This window comes from Palaemon carinicauda, chromosome 24 (genome assembly GCF_036898095.1).
Source record: "Palaemon carinicauda isolate YSFRI2023 chromosome 24, ASM3689809v2, whole genome shotgun sequence".
NCBI lineage: Eukaryota > Metazoa > Arthropoda > Malacostraca > Decapoda > Palaemonidae > Palaemon > Palaemon carinicauda.
This window is the reverse complement of record NC_090748.1, coordinates 69177303-69203260: the sequence shown is the minus strand read 5'-3', so window position 1 is coordinate 69203260 and position 25958 is coordinate 69177303. Positions and strand designations below refer to the sequence as shown.

The 25958-nt window shown below is 40.3% G+C and overlaps 1 protein-coding gene across 1 annotated transcript in view; it reads left to right on the top strand.

Annotated features, from left to right (window-relative positions):
- Oseg6 (intraflagellar transport protein Oseg6) overlaps positions 1-25958 on the top strand; it is a 313337-nt gene that overhangs the window by 84497 nt on the left and 202882 nt on the right. The window contains 2 exon segments of the mRNA XM_068348165.1: positions 11892-12065; positions 13583-13710. Of these exon segments, the coding sequence (XP_068204266.1) occupies positions 11892-12065; positions 13583-13710 (302 nt within the window).

The window sequence follows — 25958 nt, the reverse complement described above, 5'->3', positions numbered from 1 at the left end:
CGGAGCCAATTCCTGGACAATCTCCGTGATCAGTCTAGGATATCGCGTCCCATTCATAACATCTCTACCTGCCCTGATGACGAATCCAGTGTCATTGAACTCCCTTGCCATGGTATTGGCAAGGGGGCAAGCCCTTCGGGCAGAAGTCCAGACCCTGTTTAAGAAGGGCGCTCTCCAAGAGGTCGTCGACGGATCCCCAGGGTTCTTCAGTTGACTCTTTCTTGTAAAGAAGGCGTCTGGAGGCTGGAGACCAGTCATCAACCCCTCTTAACGAGAGAATGCCTTGATGAAGTCATTGGGCTTCAGCACGGCATATCATTCCCGTGCTGAAGGCTAGTGACGGGCAAGAGGGCTCTCGAACTGGGGAATTTCTTTTCCTCAGTTTGACTCTAAATTTCTCTCATTCTTTTTCTATTACCTCTTATTGCTTATTCCTCCTTCATAATTATCAGCTGTCTCCAACCTTGCTGTCAAAACTCTCTTACCCATTTCACTGTCCAGGTTTTTTAGAGGGGACATTGTATCCATGATCGGTTTTTATTTCAAAATCAATTGTGGGAGCTGTGGTGGTCTTGCCAACTGCCCGAAAATGTTTGGACACCTAGGAGTGTCAGTATTCCCATACTGGCACGCGGAACTATCTCGTAGGAAATTTGGCCTTCGGATTCCAGGGGTTGGCGATTTCATAGAGATAGGACTCTCGGCATTCTGTCCGGTTTGCCTGCCACTATGATTAGAGTGGGGATGATTGTATTCTTGAAATGCTCTCAGTCCCATCAAGCGGGTTTGGCATACACTTGAGCCACTCTAATCATAGTGGTACCATCCCTTTGTGGTAGGGTAGGGAGTGGACATTTGGTAAGCAGCTTTTACAGGTGTCATTGGTGGAGAAATTAATTCCAGGAAAGGCTAACTGTGTCGTCTTTGGAATTTCAGACAGTCTTAATTTTTTCTCTCCCTTGAACTTTATTTTTTTCCATTTTTTTTTCATTGTTATTATGACCCCTTCCCTCCCCCTGAAAAAATAATTAATGAGTAAACTTAATATTCCCCGTACCCCTGGATCAAATGGCGAACCCCAGACACCGTTGACGACTTCTGCTTGTTTAAATAGGGAAAGCTCTGTTGACAACCTCTGCAATAAAAAGGATTCCTCCAACAATACTTCTCTGACCAGTGTTGTTAAAGACAATTTATCGGCACTGGTGGAAAATGATGCTTGTATTAACAGTGATACTTTACTCTCTGGTTCTGGCTCATTACCAGATCCAACAAAAAATCTGAAAATTCTCCACTTAAAAAACATACCAATTGGTTGTAGCTATGACATAATTCATGAAGCCTTCTGTAGATTTGGGGCAATCAAAGAAATTTTAATGGAGCTTAATGGTAGTAAAGGCTTTTGGGAAGCTTGGGTATCATTTTCAAGGTTTGAGATTGCTTTAGAAGCAAATAAAAATTTAGAGAGCATAAAAATTGACAATTGTTTGATTTCTGGGGCTCTATGTGATAAAGCACCAAGACACCTAGAGGTATATAAACCAGAAGAATGGATGGAAAAAGAAATAGAGCATAGACTTCCAGAAGTAAGAACCCCCAAGCCCCCAACATGGATAATTGCATCTGGGAAGATGGATAATTATAACTATTATAAGATTAGTAAATTTATACAAAAAAAAGTTGGTTTAATTAAAAGTAAGGATATTAGTAGATACGGTAAGCAATCTGTTTTAATTAATGCAAAATCAGATACTCAAGCTCACATGCTTTGTGGCATGAAGATTGCAGAAATTGATCCTATTAAGGATATTAAACCACATATGAGCTTCAGCTATGGTAAAGGAGTAGTTTTTGATAAAGATCTATATGAATTCTCAGAACCAGAAATTCTGGACATGTGCCCTGCTAATGTTTGGAAAGTAAGTAAGATCCCTCAAACAAGCATGGTAGTTTTAGCATTTGAAACCCCTGTTATACCAGATCATATAATTATTGAGAATGAAAGAGTACGTGTTCGAGAATATAAACCTAGGCCTTTACAATGCTTTAATTGTTTCAAGTACGGTCACCCTTCCCGGTACTGCAATAATACGAAGATCTGTATTAACTGTTCTTTGTTAGAACATGGCCAATGCAACAGAGATACAACGTGTGCAAACTGTAAAGATAATCATAAACCAAATGATAAAAGATGTAGAGAATACAAGAATGAAGAAGCTGCAATCTTGAAAGCAAATGCTGAACATATAAGTGTAGGTTATGCAAAGCATTTACTCAATCGGCAACTTAATTTTGCTCGCGCGGTTAAGATGCCAACAAAAAATTATAATCCACTACCCCTTACTACCACAGGGGGACCAGTGGCAGCACCTGGCCCGTCAGGTGCATCTCCCTTAGTGGTAGTAGCCCAGCCATCTGGGTCAAGTGCTCAGGCTATAAAAGCCAGAGCACAAACCTCCAAAGAGGTCAATATGGTTTCCATCACACCAAAAGTGTTGTCACCGATAGGAGCATCTCCCCTAGAGGTAGTAGCCCAGCCTTCTGGGTTAAGTGCTCGAACTGTTGAAGTTCTAGCACAATCCTCCAAGGAAGCCAATGTGGCTTCCACCACCTTAAATGTATTGTCTCAGGCAGAATCCCTACCTGATTTGATGGAGATTGGAAAACAAGATCTTCCAAAGAGGAAAAGGTCCCCATCATCCTCACCTTCATCTAAGTCAGGTAAGTGCCCTACTGCTCATGATCCTAAGGTTGACTCTTATAAAGATCCTAGAAAGAAAGAAAAGAAGAGTGGTGGCCTAGTAAAGCCTTCCATCTCCAGGCCTTACATGGCTTCATCTGAAAAGTCCCAAAAGACAAATGAGACAAAGAAAAATAATAACAAAAGATAATGTCTATCATCCAGTGGAATTGCAGAGGTCTAAGTACTAGCATTGAGCAAATAAAAACTTTAACTAGGGACTCAGACACGAAGGTAATTTGTCTACAGGAAACCAAGATCAGTGACAAACCATTTAATCCTGGACTCAATTATCATTTTTGTAGATCCCCTCCTTTGCAAGCTGCAAGAGCTCAAGGTGGTACAGGTTTTATTATTCACAAATCTGTAAAATTTGAAACAATCCCACTCAATACACCACTACAGGCATGTGCAGTTAGAACTCATATCGGGAAAAAAATTACTTTATGCTCGCTATATATTGAACCATCCTTAGAACTTTTCCTCTTAGATCATGCTGGTAATCCAAGAAGGCTTAGACTTTCTGACCTCCAAGACTTGATCAATCAGCTTCCTGCCCCTTTTATTTTGATGGGTGATTTTAATGCAAAGCATACTTTATGGGGTGGAAATGTGTGCGATAGATGGGGTAATGTTGTTGAAGAATTAATCGACAACAATGATGTCATACTAATGAATGATGGTTCTCCAACTAGGTATGATGTATTCCACAACTCTACATCAGCCATTGATTTGTCAATCTGTTCCTCATCCATTCGATTGGACTACCTTTGGTCAGTAAATGAACACCTACATGGCAGTGACCATTGGCCAATAATGTTAAATTATGTCCATAATCTTCCTTCTCAGTGTCCACCAAAATGGAAGATAGATGAGGCAGACTGGGCAGCTTATGAAAACTGTTCACACACTGATAAAGAATATGATGAATTTACATCTCCAGTGCATGCCTATCAACATCTTGAAAATATTATTGATGATAATGCTAGCAAGTTTATACCTAAAACATGCGGTTTACCTCATCGCTCTGTAGTTCCTTGGTGGAGTAAAGAATGTGCCAACGCAAGAAAAGTGACCCGAACTTGCTTCAGAAGATACTTGAGGACAAACTATTTAGCAGATAGAATAGCATATCTCAGAGCCTGTGCCAAACAAAAAAGAATTTTTAAAAAAGCAAAGAGAGCATCTTGGAAGAAATATATATCTAATATTAATACCAAAACTCCTTCAAAGGAAATATGGGACAAGATTAGAAAACTTCAAGGTAAATTCGTCCCTAAGCCTCTACCAATATTAAGGGAAAATAATAGATATATATCTGACCCCAAAGATGTAGCAGAGGTTCTTGCTAAGCACTTTGCTCATGTATCAAGTGCTGACAACTATTCCCCAGCATTTCAACAAATTAGAGCATCAACATCTGTTGTTCCTCCTGCTTCTTCAAATACTGAAGCTTTTAACCTGGCTTTTAGTATGGAGGAGATGCAAAATGCTATCTCCAGCTCTTCTTTAACTGCCCCAGGTGAGGATGGCATCCGGTATGAAATGATATCACATCTTCCAGTGGATACCAAGGAATTTTTATTAGAAACCTCTAATGGTCTATGGGCTTCCCATACATCTCCTGATTCCTGGCATACTTCAATTGTAATTCCAGGCCACAAGTCTGGTAAAGACCCAGAACTGCCATCTAGTTATAGGCCCATATCCTTGACCAGTTGCATATGCAAACTATTTGAGAGAATGATCAACAACAGACTTGTTTGGTATCTAGAATCAAAAAATCTTTTATCTAACAGACAGTTTGGTTTTAGGAAGAACCGAAGTACTCTAGACCCTTTGCTGATGTTATCAAGGGAAATTTCAAATGCTTTTTCTAACCAAAACCAGGTGGTGGGTGTCTTTTTTGACCTCGAAAAGGCATATGACACCACCTGGAGGGGTGGTATTTTAAAGCAATTGGCCTCGTGGGGTATAGGAGGACATATGTTCTCTTTTATTGAAGAATTTTTATCAAACCGCTCAATTAAAGTGAGAGTAGGGTCAGAACTATCTTCATCCTACATGCAAGAAGAAGGTGTCCCCCAAGGCAGCGTATTGAGTGTGACCTTGTTTGCTGTTGCTATTAATAGTCTCATTAGTCACATACCTCCTGGCATACAAGGATCACTATTTGTCGATGACTTTGCAATTTATTGTAGTGGATCATCTGCACTTCAAGCATGCCAAAATCTTCAAATTGCAATAAATGCTGCTTCCGCATGGGCAAATTCTCGTGGATTCATGTTTTCTCCTCAGAAGACCAAAGCCATTCGCTTTACTCGTACTCGTAAAAGGGAAGAGATCCCCACCCTTTTCTTAAATGATTGTATTTTGCCATATGAGGATAGTGTCAAGTTTCTTGGAGTCATTTTTGACAAGAAAATGACATTTGGTCCCCATATAAATGACCTATCTATCAGGGTTAAGAAGTCACTGAACATTCTGAAAGTGATATCGCATTTTGATTGGGGTGCTGATAGAACAACTTTGCTTAGAATTTATACATCTTTGTGTCTGAGCAAGTTAGACTATGCATGCCAAATATATGGGTCAGCTACAAAGACTTTACTTGGAAAACTTGATATTGTTCACAATGCTGGGCTTCGCATCTGCACAGGTGCTTACAGAACATCTCCCATTGACAGTCTCTATGTTGATTCTGGCATACCTCCCCTTTCCATTCGCAGAGAGGAGTTGAGTTTGAGGTTTTTAGCTAGGTCCCTTGCTGTGAGAAACAATCCTAACTGTAAATATGTTAGGGCGCCTTTAGATCGGGCTCCTAACAGATCTAGAGTGCCTAAGCCTTTGGAAGTACAGCTGAAAAACGATGCTAGAGAAGTAGGCTTGTTAACAGCACAGATAGCAGAGGTAGGATATCCCAAGTCTCCTCCTTGGTGTAATCCACCTGTTAAAGTATGTTTTACGGCAGGAGGGAAAAATACCTTACCTAGTAGGGTAATGAAAAGTGAGTTTTTAAATCATGCTGCTCAACATCATGGGAAACATGTTTTTACAGATGGCTCCAAATCGGCTGCAGGAGTTGGAAGTGCAGCTGTGGTGGGGGATATTGTTATTAGAAGGAAACTCCCATCCTCTTGTTCAATTTTTACTGCTGAGCTGTACGCAATAATTCTCGCAGTCCAACATATTTTTAAAAATGGCAACCAAAATAGTTTTTATACAATTTTTACGGATTCCAATAGTGTTTTACTCTCATTAAAACAAATTATGCCAGGCCATCGTCTAGTACAAGAGGTGCAGGACTGGTTAGTACTTCTGCAGTCTAGGAAGAGTATCAGTGTTCACTTCTGTTGGGTCCCTGCCCATGTTGGGGTGGATGGGAATGAACAAGTAGATAAGGCAGCAAAGGAAGCTTCAGGGCTAAGTAATCCATCCCCCTTGAGTATTCCTTACAAAGATCTTAAAAGTGAGATTCATCTTTACTGTAAAAATAAGTGGCAAGCTCGATGGTCTGAACCGACCACCAATACAAAATTGAAACAAATCCACCCATTGGTGGATAAATGGTCATCTTGTAATTCTACAAGTAGAAGGGATACCATTATTTTAACTAGGCTGCGTATTGGACATACACATGCAACGCACAATTATTTAATGAAGAGTGGGGAAGGGAGACAGGCCCCTCTTTGTAATACCTGTCAAGTGACAATGGATGTTAAACACATTTTAGTCGATTGTCCTGTTTTTAATCTTCAGAGGAGGACACATTTACTCCAGGACAAACCTTTAAGAGATATACTGGGGGAAAACTGTAATACCCTGAACTTGAGAAAATTTGTACAAAGTATTGGGTTATATTATGAGCTATAATTGATTTTATTAATTTATTTATTTATTTTACCCTTTTAATCCCTATTTATTTCACATCTAGATTTTATTGTATGAAAGTGTTACGATTTGTATTAAAGGTTAAAATGATACTAAATGGTGTGAGTGTACAGATATGATTGAATGATTTTCATTATATAGCGCTGAATGGCCTTTGATGCCCCAGTGCTTGGCTTAATGCCTAAATCCTATATTCAATTCAATTCAATTCAATCAATTCAACCAGTCATCAACCTCTCAGCTCTGAACAAGTTTGTCAAACAAATTCCGTTCAGCATGGAGACGGCGGACACGGTCAGATTAGCAGTAAGACCGCAAGACTTCATGTGCACACTGGACCTAAAGGACTCGTACTTCCAGATCCCAGTCCATCCGTCTCCAAGGAAGTACTTAAGATTCAGCCTAGACAACAGAAAGTACCTGTTCAAGGTGCTGTGCTTCGGTCTCTCTACAGACCACAAGTCTTCACCAGAGTGTTCACCCTATTATCATCTTGGGCACACTGGATTGGCATCCGTCTCCTCTGTTATCTGGATGACTGGTTAATCCTAGCAGACTCGGTGTCAACCCTTCTTCAACACCGAGACAAACTTCTGAAACTTTGCCAAGATCTGGAGATCATGGTAAATCTCAAGAAGTCTTCACTGCTTCCCACTCAAAGACTGGTATACCTAGGCATGATTATAGACACCACTCTCCACAAAGCCTTCCCATCAGACAACAGGATAGCAAGGCTGAGGAAGGTCGCAAGACCTTTTCTCAGATGAGAAGAACTTCCAGCCCAATTGTGGTTACGTCTCCTTGATCACCTTTTATCGCTGGCCTGTTTAGTTTCCAATGGTCGCCTCAGGATGAGATCCCTCCAGTGGCGACTCCATTCCCGGTGGAGCCAAGCGTACGACTCCCCGGACATCCAAATCCCCATGGGACCTGCGGAACTGACGGATCTTCAGTGGTGGGGGGCAGACGAGACCCTACGAAAAGGAGTGGATCTTCTCGTCCTTCCCTCGGATTTGATGGTGTTTTCGGACGCTTCAAAAAAAGGGTAGTGGGGCCCACGTGATGCACCACACAACCTCGGGCCTCTGGTCAGAGTCAGAAAAGTACCTCCACATAAATATCCTAGGGATGAAGGCCGTCTTTCTGGCCCTTCAACACTTCCAACAGTACCTGGCAAGTCGCTCTGTGCTGGTGATGAGCGACAACACAGTAGTGGCCTACATCAACAAACAAGGAGGTATTTTTTTGCCGCAACTATCCCATTTAGCAGTAGAGATACTGAGATGGGCCGAAATCCACTCGATACCACTATCGGCACGCTTCATTCCCGGCAAAAGGAATGTGCTCGCCGACAACCTGAATAGAGCATCTCAGATAGTGAGTACCGAGTGGTCTTTGGATCATCTAGTAACCAACAAAGTCCTGACTTTGTGGGGTTCTCTGACTGTGGACCTCTTCGCAACGGCCCTGAACTTCAGGCTCTCGCTTTACTGTTCCCCAGTCCCAGACCCCAAGGCTCTCTGGCAAGATGCTTTCCAACAACGGTGGGACAACATCGACGTTTACGCCTTTCCCTCGTTCTGTCCGATGAGGAGGGTACTCAACAAGACCAGAATATCGGTCAATCTTTCAATGACCCTCATAGCTCTGCTATGGCATCGCTCAGAATGGTTCCTGGACCTTCTGCAACTCTTAACGGAGTCACCAAGAGAACTCCCTCCACGACACAATCTACTCAAACAACCACATGCCAACATCTTCCACAAAGCCGTAGATTCACTACGGCTTCACGCCTGGAGACTATCCAGCATCTCCTCTCTGAAAGAGGATTTTCGTAACAAGTTTTGATCAGGATGTCTGGACACCTGCGGAAGTCATCAGCAGTAGTCTACCAGGCAAATTGGAAAGTCTTCTGTGGTTGGTGTCGTGGAAGGGGTATCTCTCCACTCGATGCCACTATTCCAACAATAGCGAAGTTCCTCGTGTATTTGCGTGAAGAAATGCGCCTTTCAGTCTCGGCAGTGAAAAGCTATCACTCAGCCTTAAGTCTCGCCTTCAGGCTGAAAGGAATGGACATTTCCTTATCGCTAGAACTTTCTCTACTCATACGTAGTTATGAACTTACCTGCCCTCAGTCGGAATTGAGACCTCCCCCATGGAACGTGGTTTGAGTTCTCAGGTCTCTTAAGAGACCTCCCTATGAACCATTACGCCAGGCATCAGATCGCCACCTAACCTGGAAGACAGTGTTCCTGCTAGCTTTGGCTTTGGCCAAGCGAGTCGGCGAACTTCATGGTCTCTTGTATGATATTGCTCATTCAAGGGGATGGGGGGAGGTAACGTTCAGCTTCGTCCCTGAGTTTATTGCTAAGACTCAGAATCCAGGAGTAGCGGATCATCGATTCGACGCCTTCCGGATTTCTAGTCTCTGTACTGTAACAGATGACCCAGACCATCTCTTACTATGCCTAGTAAGGAGCTAGAGGCTGTACCTCTAAAGAACAGCCGCAGCCCGTCCTCGTGTGCCATCACTATTCGTCGGCACAGGAAGGACTAAGATGAGGTTCACCAAGAACACCATCTCTGCATGGATTCGCAGGGTCATTGCCCTGGCACTGAATCCAGACCCTCCACCGTTGTGTCGCCCCAGAGCACATGATGTCAGGGGCATAGCTACGTCCCTGGCCTTCAAAAGAAATTTTTCAGTGACGCAGGTTCTTCAAGCTGGGGTTTGGAATCGTCAAACAATGTTCACATTCCACTACCTGCAAGACGTGACCCACTGGAGACTTGATACGTTCTCTATCGGTCCTGTGGTGGCTGCATAACAGCTGGTTTAAAACCTGAAGCTCCTCATTGGACAAGTAGCGAAGGTTGAGGGCATTGTTACCCGGTTTTAGTCTGCATGAATGAAAAGATTTGACTGGCCCTTATTCTTTTCTTCATCATCCCCTCTCTTGGGGAAAGCAGCATCCTGGGTTTCTGCATAGCTGACCTCAAACCACTGCAGTTAAACTATGCTCCCTTGTGTTCCTAGTATTGATATTGATACTGTTACGTCCCCATACCCTGACGAGGTGGTATTGGGAAAGTCTTAGTCTACAAGTTTCCATCTAAAGAACTTCCGAACAACTTTTTAGGACGAGTCACGCTTCTTCATACCTTCACACACAGCTTGCGTAGGCCGCAGACCTTGCGTAGCAAGGTTTTAGCGAGGTGCAGGGACTCCTTATTTTTTGGGTACTTACACACTCAAATAAGAAGTCCTCGGGCAAAGCCAAAAGCCAGACTGGCTGGGACGTCCACCCTTCCTAATGGGTGAGTCACCCCTATTAAATAGCTTGTTTTGTATTCCAGTTATGGAACAAATGACAAATTCGTAGATAATTTGTATTTTTCCTAACTCTACAAACCTTAGCCATTTAACCAAACTTACCCGCCAGCCCTATCCCCCTTGAAGTCTTACTTCTAAGCAAAGTGAGGTCAAGCACAGCTGTGTGAGGGGGTTAAAAATTAATGGCTCGTCATTTCAGCTATGCCAAAAGTATTACCCCCAATAAATAGCTAAGGTTTGTATAGTTAGGAAAAATACAAATTATCTCTGAATTTGTCATATTCATGTTATTTAAAACATATGTAATATTCAATATTAATTGTCGTATTGAAAATAACATGAAAAAAGAACAGCAATATATAGTTGATAATAGATAATACCATGTAACTTACCTTACAGAACAGAACCTTAGCCACCCATAACCTCTAACTTCTAAACTTCTAAAGTCTTTTCGAACCTCTAAGCACTCTAGAATAGGGATCTTTCCTAGCATCTTTTAGCATGAATAGCTGCAACCTTTTCTAGTTTCAGTTTTCATCTTCATCAAGTACCTCCATATTTTAATCCTTCTGAAGCTTAAACTCAACTGCCTTACTTTAGAACAAGGAGAATGTCAACTGTACATGCCCAGACATCCCACAAGGATCCTCTGTGTAGCACATTCTTCTCTGTCGTTGGAGCTTATTATATAGTCTTGGTGCCGCATGTTTCAAGGCTCTAGAGCCTAGTAGACATATATCTAGGTTCCAACAGTTTGAAGCCATCTGTAACTATTCTTGTGTCAAGATGATTTGTTGGCTGCGCAATATGTAGCAATTCTCTTAAGTATTTTGGACGACCGGTTCTGATAACTTGGTGGGTTATTGTACATATTTTAAATTCAATTCTCGCTTTAATCGGCAGCCAATGTAAATTGATTAGTATAGGGGTGATCTTTTCTCTAGTTGGGACACCTTTTATCAGTCTTGCTCCTCTGTTTATTATGTTAAGTAATTTCTTAAGTTGCACTTTTGGTAAATTGTAATAGAGTTGTAGTAATCAATCTTGGTAATAACACAGTTTATCACAAGTTTCTTTACAGAATTTTCGTCCAGGTACTTTTTTATAAACGCATTATTTCTTAGATGATAACCAGCAGTTTTTATTACATTATTTATTTGGGCATTTAGAGACAGGTTACAGTCAAGAAATACACCTAGATCTCCAACTTAACTAGATATCGGCACCGAGTCATTATTTATGTTCATTTGAATATCACCTAAGTTTCTCATGCTTTTTCTCTTCTCCACCACCATGAATTCAGTTTTGTTCTCATTTAATTTTAGTTGTTTAAATGTCATCCATTCTCTAACTCTATCAAAGATTCGGTTTAGAGTTTCAGTTGTGTCATGTATATCATTTATGGAGAAGTAAAATTGGGTGTCATCTGCAAATAGTTTGAACTTCACGCCATGCCTTTTTAGTATTTTTGATAGACCAATAGTATAGATGCAGAATAAGATTGGGCCAAGTACACTTCCTTGGGGTACCCCTCTACTTAACGGTTCATATGATGAATAAGAGTTTCCAATTCGTACACAGAAGTTTCTACCAACCAAGTAGTCTTTAAGGTATTCGAAGGCTTGATCTTCAACGCCGATGGACCGTAGATCATTTAGTAGTAGTTCATGCACAATTGTATCAAAAGCAGCACTGAGATCGAGCAGTATTAAGATGCCACATTTATTTTCATCCTTCATTTCTAGCATATCATTTACAACAGAGCAGATGGCTATCTCCGTAATAATCATAAGAATAATGATGATGATGATGATGATGATGTAAATTATGAGGTTTCTTTAACAGCTCAATGCTATCTGTCTAACTAGCTGGTTAAAGTATACAGTATTAGTCTAATCCATTTGATTGAATATTTATTTTGCTTAGGTATGGAGATGGTTACATACTTCTTGGATTTTCTGCTGGATATTTTGTTGTAATTTCAACACATTTGAAAGAGATTGGACAAGAGCTTTTCCAAGCTAAGAATCATCGAGAAGTTCTGACCGATATTGCTATTTCCATAAGTCTTGGCAAAGCAGCATCATGCGGTGATAACGTGTAAGTATTATGATTGATTAGTAAATAAATGAAATAGTGAATAGTAAAGTAGGTTTCAGGAATCGATAACCCCTTGGGTTGTTTTTCACCCTTTGACCTAAATGGCTGTGTAAGTGGCATATAAAAAGAGAATTTACAGAAACTGTTGTATGGAGTTCTGGATTCCATTTATATTTTTGTAGTGTAAAAGCTAATAAGATAGGTAATGTAATACAATTATTTCCGAGAATGGAAGAAAATAGAATAAATATAGGACCTAGGAAGTGTTGATATTTATTTTGAGGGAAGAGGAAGACCAACAAGAATCAGAAAAATCCTGAAGCAGACACATTATGCCAAAATTTGTCAATATTTATGTTGCTTAAATATACCACATAAAAATGTATGATTTTATAAGGACTTGATTTGAATGGTTTCTTTCAACAGCGGCAAATATTTTTGTAATCTATTTGGAAGCACTTAAAGGGCTACTTAATATTGGAATATTTGCTATCTTATCTAATACTTGCTTTTTTATTTGTTAATAAATTTCCTAAATGTTGATTCATATATTTTCTTATTTTCATTTCCTTTAGATTCAGTTTATTACCTAAAGGAATATAGTCGTGAGGGGATTGTTTTGTCTTGTTCAAGTCTTTATGTGCATGTGTTAACAGAGTTGGTACTGGGTGCAGCCAAAAATCTTTGACATGCTCCGACCATAAGCACTGTGATCGGCTGGCACTCAAATGGTCTTTGCTCCACTGTGGCTTGCCTCACTTGCAAATGACGAATATCTCATTTCTCTTATGTTCTGGCAAGTAGTACATGAATGTGCTGTGCACACCAGCCACATGGGCTACTATTGTGGTTTCGTAATTAGACCTATAGTCTATTTTATTATTATTATTATTGTTTTGTTTACATGAGTCAGGTGTGAGAAGGCTTGTGGGGGTAGGATGTTGAACGATTTTTGGCTGCACTTATTCGCTTTCATGTTAATAGGTTGTTAAGAATGGCTGTCAAATTCAAAAGACTGCTGTTGTTAATTGTTATATGTATTGTTCTGATGAAACTCCTTATTAATAAAAGTACTGTAATGAGGATTACGGTAATATACATGTAACCTCCATTCATGATTTTTAAAGATATGTATTATTTAATGTAGCCTATTGTAATCACTTTAATATATTTTTTACTTATTTGTACTCTATAGATTCATAATTTTAGGTTTGAAACTTAATCCTGGTTATCATGGCATAGTTTGTTGTTGAGGATCTTTAACTTCTATTTAAGATATTTGTTAAAATTGGGTGTTCACATTTCATCTGAGGTAGCTGTAGTTTTGCATTTTATTGATATATCATGTATAGAGATATCACCGAGCTTTTTATTTAGGGGAGATTATAAATAAAGATTGCTCATTATTAAGACCCTTCTAAAACACTCGATATAGAATTTTTATGGTTTTTGAGTTGTGTTATGAAGTCTTCTATTACTGTATATGTAATTGATATAGTGTATTATATTCTAAACAGGATTAAAATTCATGAGCTATCAGACCTCAAAGAAGTTTACTCTGTAATCACATTGGATGACGAACGAGGTTTGGAATGGCTTGAGTGGTCTGATGATGGGCAGCTTCTTGCAGTAGCAACTCCTTCAGGTAATGCATTAGTGATCTAATTCTTTAATAATTTTTTGTTTTCAACATTGTGATAGAATAATTAAAGAGTTATGTTTTCAAGTCTCATTTCTTCCAAGACACTCATGTTTTACCCATATAAGGTAGCCCTGAATGTATGGGGGTACTATCTGCCTTCTGCTCATATACTGTACGACTTAATGCCGCACTAAAAATTCTTTGTAGTAATTTCCTCAGATCAGCTGCAATGTTTCCTCATTTTTACTCTTCTTTAAGATAATAGTGATATTAGTGATATTATTATTGATAAATGAAATAGGTTTTCCTTTTCCTGACAGTCAGTCAACCAAGTAATTAATTTATTTAAATAAGTGGGTGGGTCTTATCTTGGTATCATCATTGAATTTTTAAGTTATAGATTGCAAGGAGATGTTGTTGAGGGGCACCATAGTGAGTACAGGAATGTGATATCTGGTGTTCCTCAGGGTAGTGTTCTTGGCCCTTTACTTTTCATACTAAATACACACACGATATGTGGTTTGGCCTAGAAAAAAAGCTTTTTCCAAATGATGCTACTCTCTTTGCATCAATTCCATCTCCTGATTGTAGGTCAGGGGTTTCTGAATCCCTTAATAGAGACCTAGCTAAAATTAGTGCATGGTACAAAATGTGGGAAGTAATTCCAGGAAAGTCTCTCCGCTCTGATTCCCGGACCCTAGCCTGGAGGAATAAAAGGGCAAAACTCGCACTCAACAAACCAGAGAACCGCAACGAACACGGTTTACTAAACATACACATGTTCAAGTTCAAAGATATATCGGGACTGTTAACCCCAATATCCCCTTGATGTTTAGATGCTACTCAGGGTGTAGAGCAGGAGATCCCGATCAAGTAGGCTTGGACAAATTATGTTCATAAGAGACAGACGCGCAAAATTCAGTAGGGGGAGCAGTATTGTAAAAGTTAAATCGTTCTAAGAGCTACCAAGAGGCAATACTATAGAACAGTACAATAAGGAATTGGCACCGATGACTTTACTTCTGACACAAACATAAAACTCACCCTAGTCATATCTCAATTAGAACCACGAGGTCAGGAATTTCATCTCATTCATAATTGACCTCACACAATTAAAACAACGGGACCCTTGACTCTTTGTCTCGTATGATAATAATCAACCTTTGCTAGCAAGCACTTCAGACTTACTTCATGATAATACTATACGAGGTGTGAGTTAAAAACAGTGCATAATTTTAACCTAAGAATGGTTTGTTCCGTAACTGAAATACAAACCACGCTATTTAATATGGGTAATTACTTTCGGCGTAGCTGGAATGACGAGCCATTAGAATTTTAACGAGGGTTTACTACCCCACTCGCTGAACTGCTGTCCCTCGATATCTACATCCTCTTTTCCTATTGAGAAGGTTAGGTTGACCTCCTTCCATTCCTTCTCATCCTTGGGCAGGGCTAAAGACAGAGGCCTACACTCCTCTAGTGTAGGGCATGGTTTGCCTGCCTCAACCGCCTTGGCAACGGTCTGAAAAGCCTTCGACGTAAAGGGGAAGGCTCTCTAAGAAGGAGCAAGAAAGGTAGGGTGTTTCTTGCTCAGTGCAGAAACTTGTGAGTTGGTATAACCTGCTTCCTTCAGGCTACTCGTCAAGAGAGCCTGTGCTTTGTCGTGGTCGAATACCATGACCTCCTTTGGTTCCGTTTCCTCTTTCGACGCTGGTTCATGCTTCAGCCGGATGAAGCACTCCGGGTAGACATTGAAGTTCGGCCAAAACTGAATGTTGTCCAGGAGGATGGCTCCCAACTTCTCCGAGATGTAGAGCTTGCTGTTGGTAATAGGCATGAACTCTGCATACCTCCAGGGATTGGTCTCGGAGCAGGATGGCAGGTCTTGTACTCTGGGTCGCTTGTAAGACCCTCAGGAGGTGGCGGTCCGAGTCGCTTCGCTTGGCGGGATGTTGCAAAAACAACCCCCACACCCTTGAATTACTCTAACAGACCAATGTCTCCTCAATACAACCTTTCCCCTTACGTTATCAGCAGCGGGACTCTTGGACAAAAGGACAAAAATCAAAACAAATCATAACCTTAAAACTATATATTTCTTACAAACTACCTGTATAATAAATCCAACCAAAATCAACAGCATCAAAAACTTACACTAAATATACTATAAATACCATTCAAATAAACGCAAAAAAAAAAACACCTAACAAACTTAAATTACACCGCACACCAACACCAAAAATAAATATATATATGAATTATCTTGTATAAATATTATTATGGGACACCAACACTGTCGCCACACACAAGCCGGACTGTCTTTACGGCACACTAACACAACTATGTGTTTAATAGTTTACTGGGTGGCAATTTGCCACAACTACTTCCCTGATTGGGGTCGTGGTTAGTATTATCATCATCATCATCATCATCATCATCATCAACAGCAATCTGAATTTGATTCGGTCCGGGTCATCAACAATTGTACAAATCAGAGTGGTCGTATCAAATTCCTTATTACAAGCCAATTCGTCAACAATCAATTAATCCACTTTCAAAAATCGCTCTCCAAAGGAGGAATCACGGCCTGCCAAATTGAAAAAAGAAAAACACTTATGAACACTCCTAACTAACTGAACTATCGCACTATAATCAAAGATAAATAATAAATTGTTCCTATCATTCACAATCACTACAAGCAAAGATAAACAAAACTGTACTTACTTAGAAAATAAAAAAACACTTCCAACGCTGGTAAGAAAAATATATATAATCCAGCATTCACACAACTGACGGTTACAGCAGTCAAATCAAAATAAGCATTCACCCAAGACATTCACCACTGTCGTAACCTAACTAAAAACATAAACAAACAATCTCATTTGTACCAACAGTCTTTCCCACTACAAACAATCATTCGCTAACTACCACTTGTTCTTCGGCGCGCACCGCGGACACACAAACACACACACAAACACACACACACACTCTCGTGCGATTTAGCAAAACTAAAGCAAATGAAATTCTCTCTCTCTCTCTCTCTCCTCTCTCTCTCTCTCTCTCTCTCTCTCTCTCTCTCTCTCTCTCTCTCTTTCTCTCTCTCTCTCTCTCTCTCTCTCTCTCTCTCTCTCTCTCTCTCTCTCTCTCTCTCTCTCTCTCTCTCTCTCAGGATTTGGCAAAAACAAAAATTAAAATAAAGCAAAAATAAATCCTCCAAATCCCTCCCCCCTTACTTTGCCAAATCCTACTCACATAAAACTTACAATATTTTTTTCATTACGCAGTCGGGAACGGGACCTCTACTCCGAGTAACTGGGCCTTCATATACTCTCTCATTCACTTCTTCCTTATCACCATCATTCGCTACATTAACACTATTCCTATCTAAATCCCAATCATCTAATATATCATGTACAATCATATCTACCTCGTTCTCATCTGGCCCTAAAATTACACTCATTTCTGTAAACAGTTCATCCATTTCATCAAAAACATTCTCAACTTTAGCAAATGATTCATTCATACTACTAATCATTCTCCTATCTCTCACTCTCGCATTCGTCATCCTTTCTTTTACATCACCTAAGGAAAAGCCACACACACTATAGGTATCATTCATACTCAGCCATGATTCATCTGTATTAACACATTTATCTTCCATACACACTTGCACATTTACACCCTTGTCATACTTATTTCTATTCTCACTTTTACTTATAAAATTCCCCCTTCTTTCATCTTTACTTAAAGCTCTTGTATTCTTCCTTTCCTTATATTCTACTAACACCAACTGTTTACCTTCCAGACCTAAGTCCTCATACATACTAGGTTCACACTTGTTCCTTTTCAACCATTTACTCATGCCATTCTCTTGGATATACTCAGGTACCTCTTTCCATTTACGCAACTGGTTGTGGTGGGCCCTAATTTTTTCCCCAATACCACCCACACACAACTTACCCAAAACGTAACTTAATCCACTCGAACCAACTTCTAACACTACATAGGAACCTTCAAATTTATCACGCACCTTATTTACATTCATTCTACCCTTCTCAATTACTTCTTTCATCACTCTCTCACCAACTTTAAAGCTTTCAAACCTCTTATTTGCTTTCCTCCACACATCTTTATCATCCTCGACACACCCAATTTCGGTCTTATTATCTTTTCAAAATTTAACACAAACTTACATGGAGACATACCCGTACTCTTATGCACTGTTGCATTATAAGCCCACAACGCTCTACCAACATACAAATCCCAATCATTATCACATGTACTCATCATTTGCAAAATTTCAGTTAATGTTCTTACAGTCCTTTCAGCCAACCCATTTGCACTTGGCATATAAGGAGTCGAATACACATGTTCAATACCCCATTCTCTTAACATCCGCTCAAACTCCCATCCAACAAACTCAGGGCCATTATCACTTAACATTCTCACAGGCTTACACACACACATCGGCAGCATCACTTGACCAACCATTCTTGCAACAGTCTCACTCCGTTTATCCTTGATAGGTATTGCATAGGTAAATTTACTCATGTGATCAACCATAACAATCATTCCCACATGTCTTCTCGCAGTCACAGGCAACGAAACACAATCAATCACAAACATCTCAAATGGTTCTTTCATACGTAATCTCAAAATAGGCGGATTAGCATGCACTCTCTGATACTTCCCTTTCTGGCAATCTTCACACGTAGTCGCTACATCCTTACATATCTGACTCAACCTAGGTGTAAAAAATCTCTCACGCATGCATTCCCATAATTTATTCTTACCCATATGCCCATATCTGTCATGCACTAACATACACATACTTACGGCTGCATGCATCGGAAACACATTAACATATATATCTTCATCCATTCCTTTATGTAGAAAATATTCAATATTCTTACACACAATAAGTCTCTTACTAACTTTCTTATACACCTCTAAATCAGACGGCCATTCTTCTACCTCAATACTATTCAACATACATTCACGTAACCTTTTAATTTCCACACATTCATCTTGCATTTCTTCCACCTCCTCTTTAGTCAGTAGATCATCCTCACTCCTCGTAATATCAACCATGGCAACAAAATTCGCCATAAATACACTATTATCTTCTATCACAACTACTTCACATCCATTCTTCAGAAGCAAACCACTACCAATATCAACTGATAAATCATGCAATCTTAAAAAGTCAATTCCTATCAAAAAACAACTAGGCATCTCATTCTCTCCCATTACAATAAAATTATGTTCCACCTCCATACTTCCCAGTTTTACTTTCAAACGCACTTCTTCCCAAACTAGCAAACTTCCTTTACCTATCCCATGAATTCTCACACTCGTACATTGCCGTTTCACTTCCCAATTGTACCGCTCTATCTCCTTGATAACAGACATATTCACTAATGACACTTGCGCACCTGTATCAATTAAACTACAGTATTCATTCTCATTTATACCCACATACGTCATCATTCTTCCTTTTACACCATGCATACAAATGTTTACTCCTATCAATAGGGTCATCCTTATCACACCCATGGTCATCTTCGCTATCTTCCATGCTCATACCACTCGGATTCAAATCACTCGGACAATCCTCCTTCTCACTCAACAACTTGCAACATCTTTCATTACATTGTAACCTCAATATATACTCCCTTTCAGTCTCTTTATTTGCTCGGTACTGCATCGGACGATTCCACCCAAAATACAAATAAACAGTGACACCATACAACATACTTACTACCAACAATACTTTTGATAACAATTCCCCCTCAAGCACACTATCCTCCTCCTTATATGCCATTTCTTTCGATACTTCATTCCTAACACTCATTCTAAGCTCATCTACACTAGCAGGTATATCCCTATTCAAACCCTTCAATTTAAACTTATTTAACCCACACAAAATACATTTATACACCATGTCATCCCCTTCAAAACTTTTTACCACCACTAAATCTTCCGGCAACCTTTCAAAATTACTATCATTCTCGCTACTCTCTTCTATCTTACCATGCATTCTTGACATCGCATCTGCTATCACGTTCTTACTCCCAGGTACATATTCTAGCTTAAAGTCAAATTCATTCAAATCCTCTATTGTCCTCGCAACTCTAGCATTCACAGACTCTTTCCTAATCATGTACACTAGGGGCTGATGGTCAGTACGCACAATAAATTTCACACCATACAAAAATACCCTCAATGCTTTCACGCAAAACCGTATCGCAGCCAACTCCCTTTCAATCGTGGAATACTTTCGCTCAGCCTTATTAAATGCTTTACTTACATACGCTATCACTCTCAACTGTTTATCTCCACTTATTCTTTGCATTTGAACCAAGCAACCACCCATGCTAATCCCACTAGCGTCCGTATATAACTCTAGCATACTCGCATGCTCACTATAGTCGGGAAAGGCCAAAGTGACGTCTCTCGCAGCCTCTTCTTTCAACTTTTCAAACGCTTCAATCATACGTTCATCCCATTTCAGTCTCGTACTATTTCTCTTCCCTGTCCACTCATTCAAAGGCTTCCCTATTCCCGAACAATCTCTGACAAACTTCCGACCAAATTCAATCAACCCAAGAAAACCTCTCAACTCACGCACCGTATGAGGACGTGGAAACTCTCTCACCTTACTCACAAACTTTTCACTCTTCCTCATACCCGATTCACTCACCACATGCCCAAGAAATTCCACCTCCCCGGCCAACCATGTACACTTTCCCAGCTTAACTTTCACACCAACTTCTATCAACCGTTCTAATACTGCTTCAAGCAACTGCATGTGTTCCTCAACAGTCTCACTAGCAATCAAAATATCATCTATAAAAACAGTCACCTTCTGTCGATCAAACCCAGCCAAAACTACATTCATCGCCCTCTGGAAGGCAGCAGGCGCATTAGCAAGGCCAAAACTTAATCTTTTAAACTGATAATGACAATTTCTTCTTGAAAATGCCGTAATGGGCCTGCTCCCCTCTGCCAGAGGCATCTGGTAATAGCCCCTAACTAAATCTAACTTTGTAAAAACTTTCATACCATGCATCTTATACACACAGTCAGACACTACATTCATCGGAAAACGTTCTTTAACAGTTACTTCATTCACCTTCCTATAATCTATACACATACGTAAACTTCCATCCGGCTTTCTTACAGGTACAATAGGGCTATTCCAGGCACTCTCACTCCTTTCTATTACACCCATTTGTTCTAACTCCTGGCACTGCTCTTCTATTTCTCTGGCAATAGGCGGAGAAAAATGTCGGGGACGCTGATATATGGGGGTATCATTACTAAGAACTATCTTAAATTCAGGCAGCTTTGATCCCCCACAATCCTCGTCACCGCGACTCAAAACTCTCCGTCTATCCCATAACATCCTATACAATTGTTCCCTTTCTCCCTCACTTTTATTCTCATCTACATTAATTCTTTCTTTCAAACTTCCATAGTCCCAATCGTCATCCTGCTTTATCTTACCCGTCATAAAATGTCTCAATTTAACATACCTTCCATCCTCTACATTGACCAACGTATACATACATCCCATGCAATCACCTTCACGTATGCCCCATATTCTCTTCCTCCTTACAGTCGGCAACAAGCTCACATACACCTTCGGCTCCTGCAAATTCAAAATACCATCATACACATGCACACTTGTTTTCACCAATTTACTTGCTTCCAAACCTTCCACTACATATTCACAATTGTCACTATTGGCAATTCCCAGACTATTCGGCCATGCAACTTTTACACTGACAACCTCACTCGCATCTCTTGACAATTTAACACCTTCTTTTGCTATTAACGGCACACCTTTCCATACCTTCGTACATACACTACCATCTTCATTCAAATAAAATTCCCCACAAAATTTACCCTTAACTTTCATCTCTATCATATTTACACTAGGATGTACAATCATACCGCATTTTTTCAAGAAGTTATAACCTAACAACACATCGTATTTGTCATTTACTCCCTCAACCACATAAAAATCATTATCTTCCATCATCAGCCCCCCAATCATAACATTTTCACGTAACTTTCCTTGCACAGACATACTTAAATTACCGATACCTTTCACTTCACCTTTACACCCCCTAAATTCACACACATCCCTTACCTTATCGTATGTATTCCTAAACATTAAATTGACACCACAACCAGTATCAATCAGACCAACTAGCTCTATTCCATTAAAATTTACTTTTGCACTCATGCAGTCATAAGCTCTTTCGCCCATCACGTCTTCATGTAGTAAACCTTCACGAACATGCATCACATTCACTCCGCACACACTCGAGGACTCACCCAGCTGAACCCTCTTACACTCTAGTTTCCCGAACATCCTGGCTGATTTACTCCCTTCTTCCTACATACCCTAGCTACATGCCCATCTGCACCACATTCAGTACACTTACCCCGTGGCTCCTTGCACATTCTAGCATAATGACCATCCTTACCACAATTACCGCAAATCACATTTGTACGATTACTCCGACATCCACTCGCTATGTGCCCAGTCATACCACACCGATAACATTTTATCCCTTTCTCTTTCTTGCACTCACTAATTCTATGCCCTACCTCACCACATCCAAAACAAGCACCTAGAGCCCATCTACATTCATTCTTCTTATGACCTTCCTTTCCACACCTATAACACTTTTCATTACGGACACGACTATCTGACATACCTCGATGCGCACTAACACTCCTATCCCTCCAAACCTGATTCCCTTGCCTAAACCCTTCATTTGTCCTTACAGGTATTCCCACATTACTCGCCCTAACACTCCTATCTACTACACTATCAGCTACCCTCATCGGTCCTCTCATAACAGCATCTCTAAAACTAACAAATTCTGGCACACTTTCCTCTATTCCAGTTCTTACACTCACAGATTTACTTTCTTTCATACATCTATCCAACTCGTAATCCTCAACTATCTCTAAAATATCATCCCATGTCAATCTTTCTTTCGTCCACCTCATTTTCTCTTTCCGTTTCAAATTAACAAACTCGGCAACATTCTCGGGTACAGTAGCCAAAAACTTTTTCATTAACTCCTTATTCTCATTTATACCTTCATCCCCATACTTCTTCCTAGCTAAAGTTTCCAACCTACATACATACATCGATATCGCTTCTCCTGCATTCATCCGTGCTTCATCAAAATCATTCTTACGCTTATACTTAACACTCCCTTTCATACGTTTTACCTGCTCAATTATTCTCTTTTTCACACTTTCATAATCAACATCACCTACACTCATTATCACTCCATACATCGTCAACAAATACCCTGTCAAATATTCTCCTAACTCCCTAGCCCAAACTCTTTTACTATCACCATACTTATCCTGACAATACCTCTCATACTCCTTGAAAACTTCATATACATCCCTACTACTATGCTCATTGAACCTTTCACACCGAGGTACCTCTCTCATAAACACAGTCTTACACACATCACGTTTATTCTCACTGCTATTATCACTGCTACCTTCCTTCTTGTTTCCTACTTCCTCGCTAGAATATAAGGAATCTAATTCCACAGTCATACTCCTATCCTTGATCATACTCTTCCTAGCCCTTTTCTTACTCGCCACTCTCACCCATTCACGATCGTCCTTGCTATCAGCCTGATACTTTTTCTTCTTTTTCTTCACATCACTTTTACCTTTCCTTTCATCTTTCCTCTCACCTTTCTGTTCATCCTTACTATGCCTAATTCCCTTATCTTCAATATCCCTATCACTATTACTACTATCACTATCACTTCCTTTCCCATTATCACCTACCTTAACCTTCTCTTCCACTATCAACCCATTACCCGAAGCTGAGGACACTCCTCCAACTGCACCTTCACCCATTATAGTTTTCATCATCCCCATGACTTGCCCCATCATAACTTCTAATCGGTTCTCCATTCGTTCCTCATTCTCTTTCATCCTCATCTCAACACATTCTTCCACTCTCTCTACTGTTCCCTTTAACTCCCTAAGCTCCTTCTGCATCGCCTCATTCTCCCAGTTCAACCTCTCATTCTCTACTAGCAACCTCTCTTTCTCAACTATCAACATCTGCTCCCGTTCTTGATAATGCCGCAGTTCCTCCTCCAAAGCCTTTAATTTACCTTCCATTTTTCTTCAACCTTAATCTAATTTCTTATCCTATCAGTCCTTCGTCCAACAGTCCGGCTTCCTATCCCACCTCGGCAGTCCCTGTTCGGGCGCCAAAATAATGTGGCGGGATGTTGCAAAAACAACCCCCACACCCTTGAATCACTCTAACAGACCAATGTCTCCTCGATACAACCTTTCCCCTTACGTTATCAGCAGCGGGACTCTTGGACAAAAGGACAAAAATCAAAACAAATCATAACCTTAAAACTATATATTTCTTACAAGCTATAATAAATCCAACCAAAATCAACAGCATCAAAAACTTACACTAAATATACTATAAATACCATTCAAATAAACGCAAAAAAAAAAACACCTAACAAACTTAAATTACACCGCACACCAACACCAAAAATAAATATATATATGAATTATCTTGTATAAATATTATTATGGGACACCAACACTGTCGCCACACACAAGCCGGACTGTCTTTACGGCACACTAACACAACTCTGTGTTTAATAGTTTACTGGGTGGCAATTTGCCACAACTACTTCCCTGATTGGGGTCGTGGTTAGTATTATCACCACCATCATCATCATCATCATCATCAACAGCAATCTGAATTTGATTCGGTCCGGGTCATCAACAATTGTACAAATCAGAGTGGTCGTATCAAATTCCTTATTACAAGCCAATTCGTCAACAATCAATTAATCCACTTTCAAAAATCGCTCTCCAAAGGAGGAATCACGGCCTGCCAAATTAAAAAAAGAAAAACACTTATGAACACTCCTAACTAACTGAACTATCGCACTATAATCAAAGATAAATAATAAATTGTTCCTATCATTCACAATCACTACAAGCAAAGATAAACAAAACTGTACTTAGAAAATAAAAAAACACTTCCAACGCTGGTAAGAAAAATATATATAATCCAGCGTTCACACAACTGACGGTTACAGCAGTCAAATCAAAATAAACATTCACCCAAGACATTCACCACTGTCGTAACCTAACTAAAAACATAAACAAACAATCTCATTTGTACCAACAGTCTTTCCCACTACAAACAATCATTCGCTAACTACCACTTGTTCTTCGGCGCGCACCGCGGACACACAAACACACATACACACACACAAACACACACACACACACACTCTCGCGCGATTTAGCAAAACTAAAGCAAATGAAATTCTCTCTCTCTCTCTCTCTCTCTCTCTCTCTCTCTCTCTCTCTCTCTCTCTCTCTCTCTCTCTCTCTCTCTCTCTCTCAGGATTTGGCAAAAACAAAAATTAAAATAAAGCAAAAATAAATCCTCCACACCAACTTCTCCGAGATGTAGAGTTTGCCGTTGGTAATAGGCATGAACTCTGCATACCTCCAGGGATTGGTCTCGGAGCAGGATGGCAGGTCTTGTACTCTGGGTCGCTTTTAAGACCCTCAGGAGGTGGCGGTCCGAGTCGCTTCGCGGAGCTCTCTCGTTATCTCCGCTTCCCTTTCTACGCTCTCCTTGTGTAGATTCTCCATTAGGGTGGTAATGTGGGCCAAAACTGCCTGACCCATTGCATCCAATGGAGGGGTAGGAGCCGAAGACGTAGACGGTGTCGGCTCTGCTGCTGGCACATGTAGAAGGGGCTCTTCCGCTTCTGATGAGTTGTTGTCTTTATCTCCTCCGGGTGGTAGAGTAGACTCTTCCTTAGGATCGTCCTGAAGGAGATCCTTCTCTGTGTCCGTGGACACTTCAGACATCCTTTCCTCCTGGTGGATGTCCATGCCTTGCATTGCTTCACTGACGTCAGCCTCAACTGCGATCTGGACGCAGGGAGGCCCGAATCGTGCCTGGGGTACGACGGCATCAGTTGTAGCTTTCGGGAACAGCAAGCTACGCATCCTGTCATTGGGAAAGTACGGTCCCGGAGAGTTCTTTTGGAACCCTCGTACCCATTTGCGAAGTTTCTCGTTGCAGTTCTTGGGGTCCCAATACTGCAAGGTTTCGGTAGTAACAACGCAGGCGGCATGAGACCTGCACATAGTGTGACCACAAAAGTTCCTACTTTTGTAGTTACAGTACATCA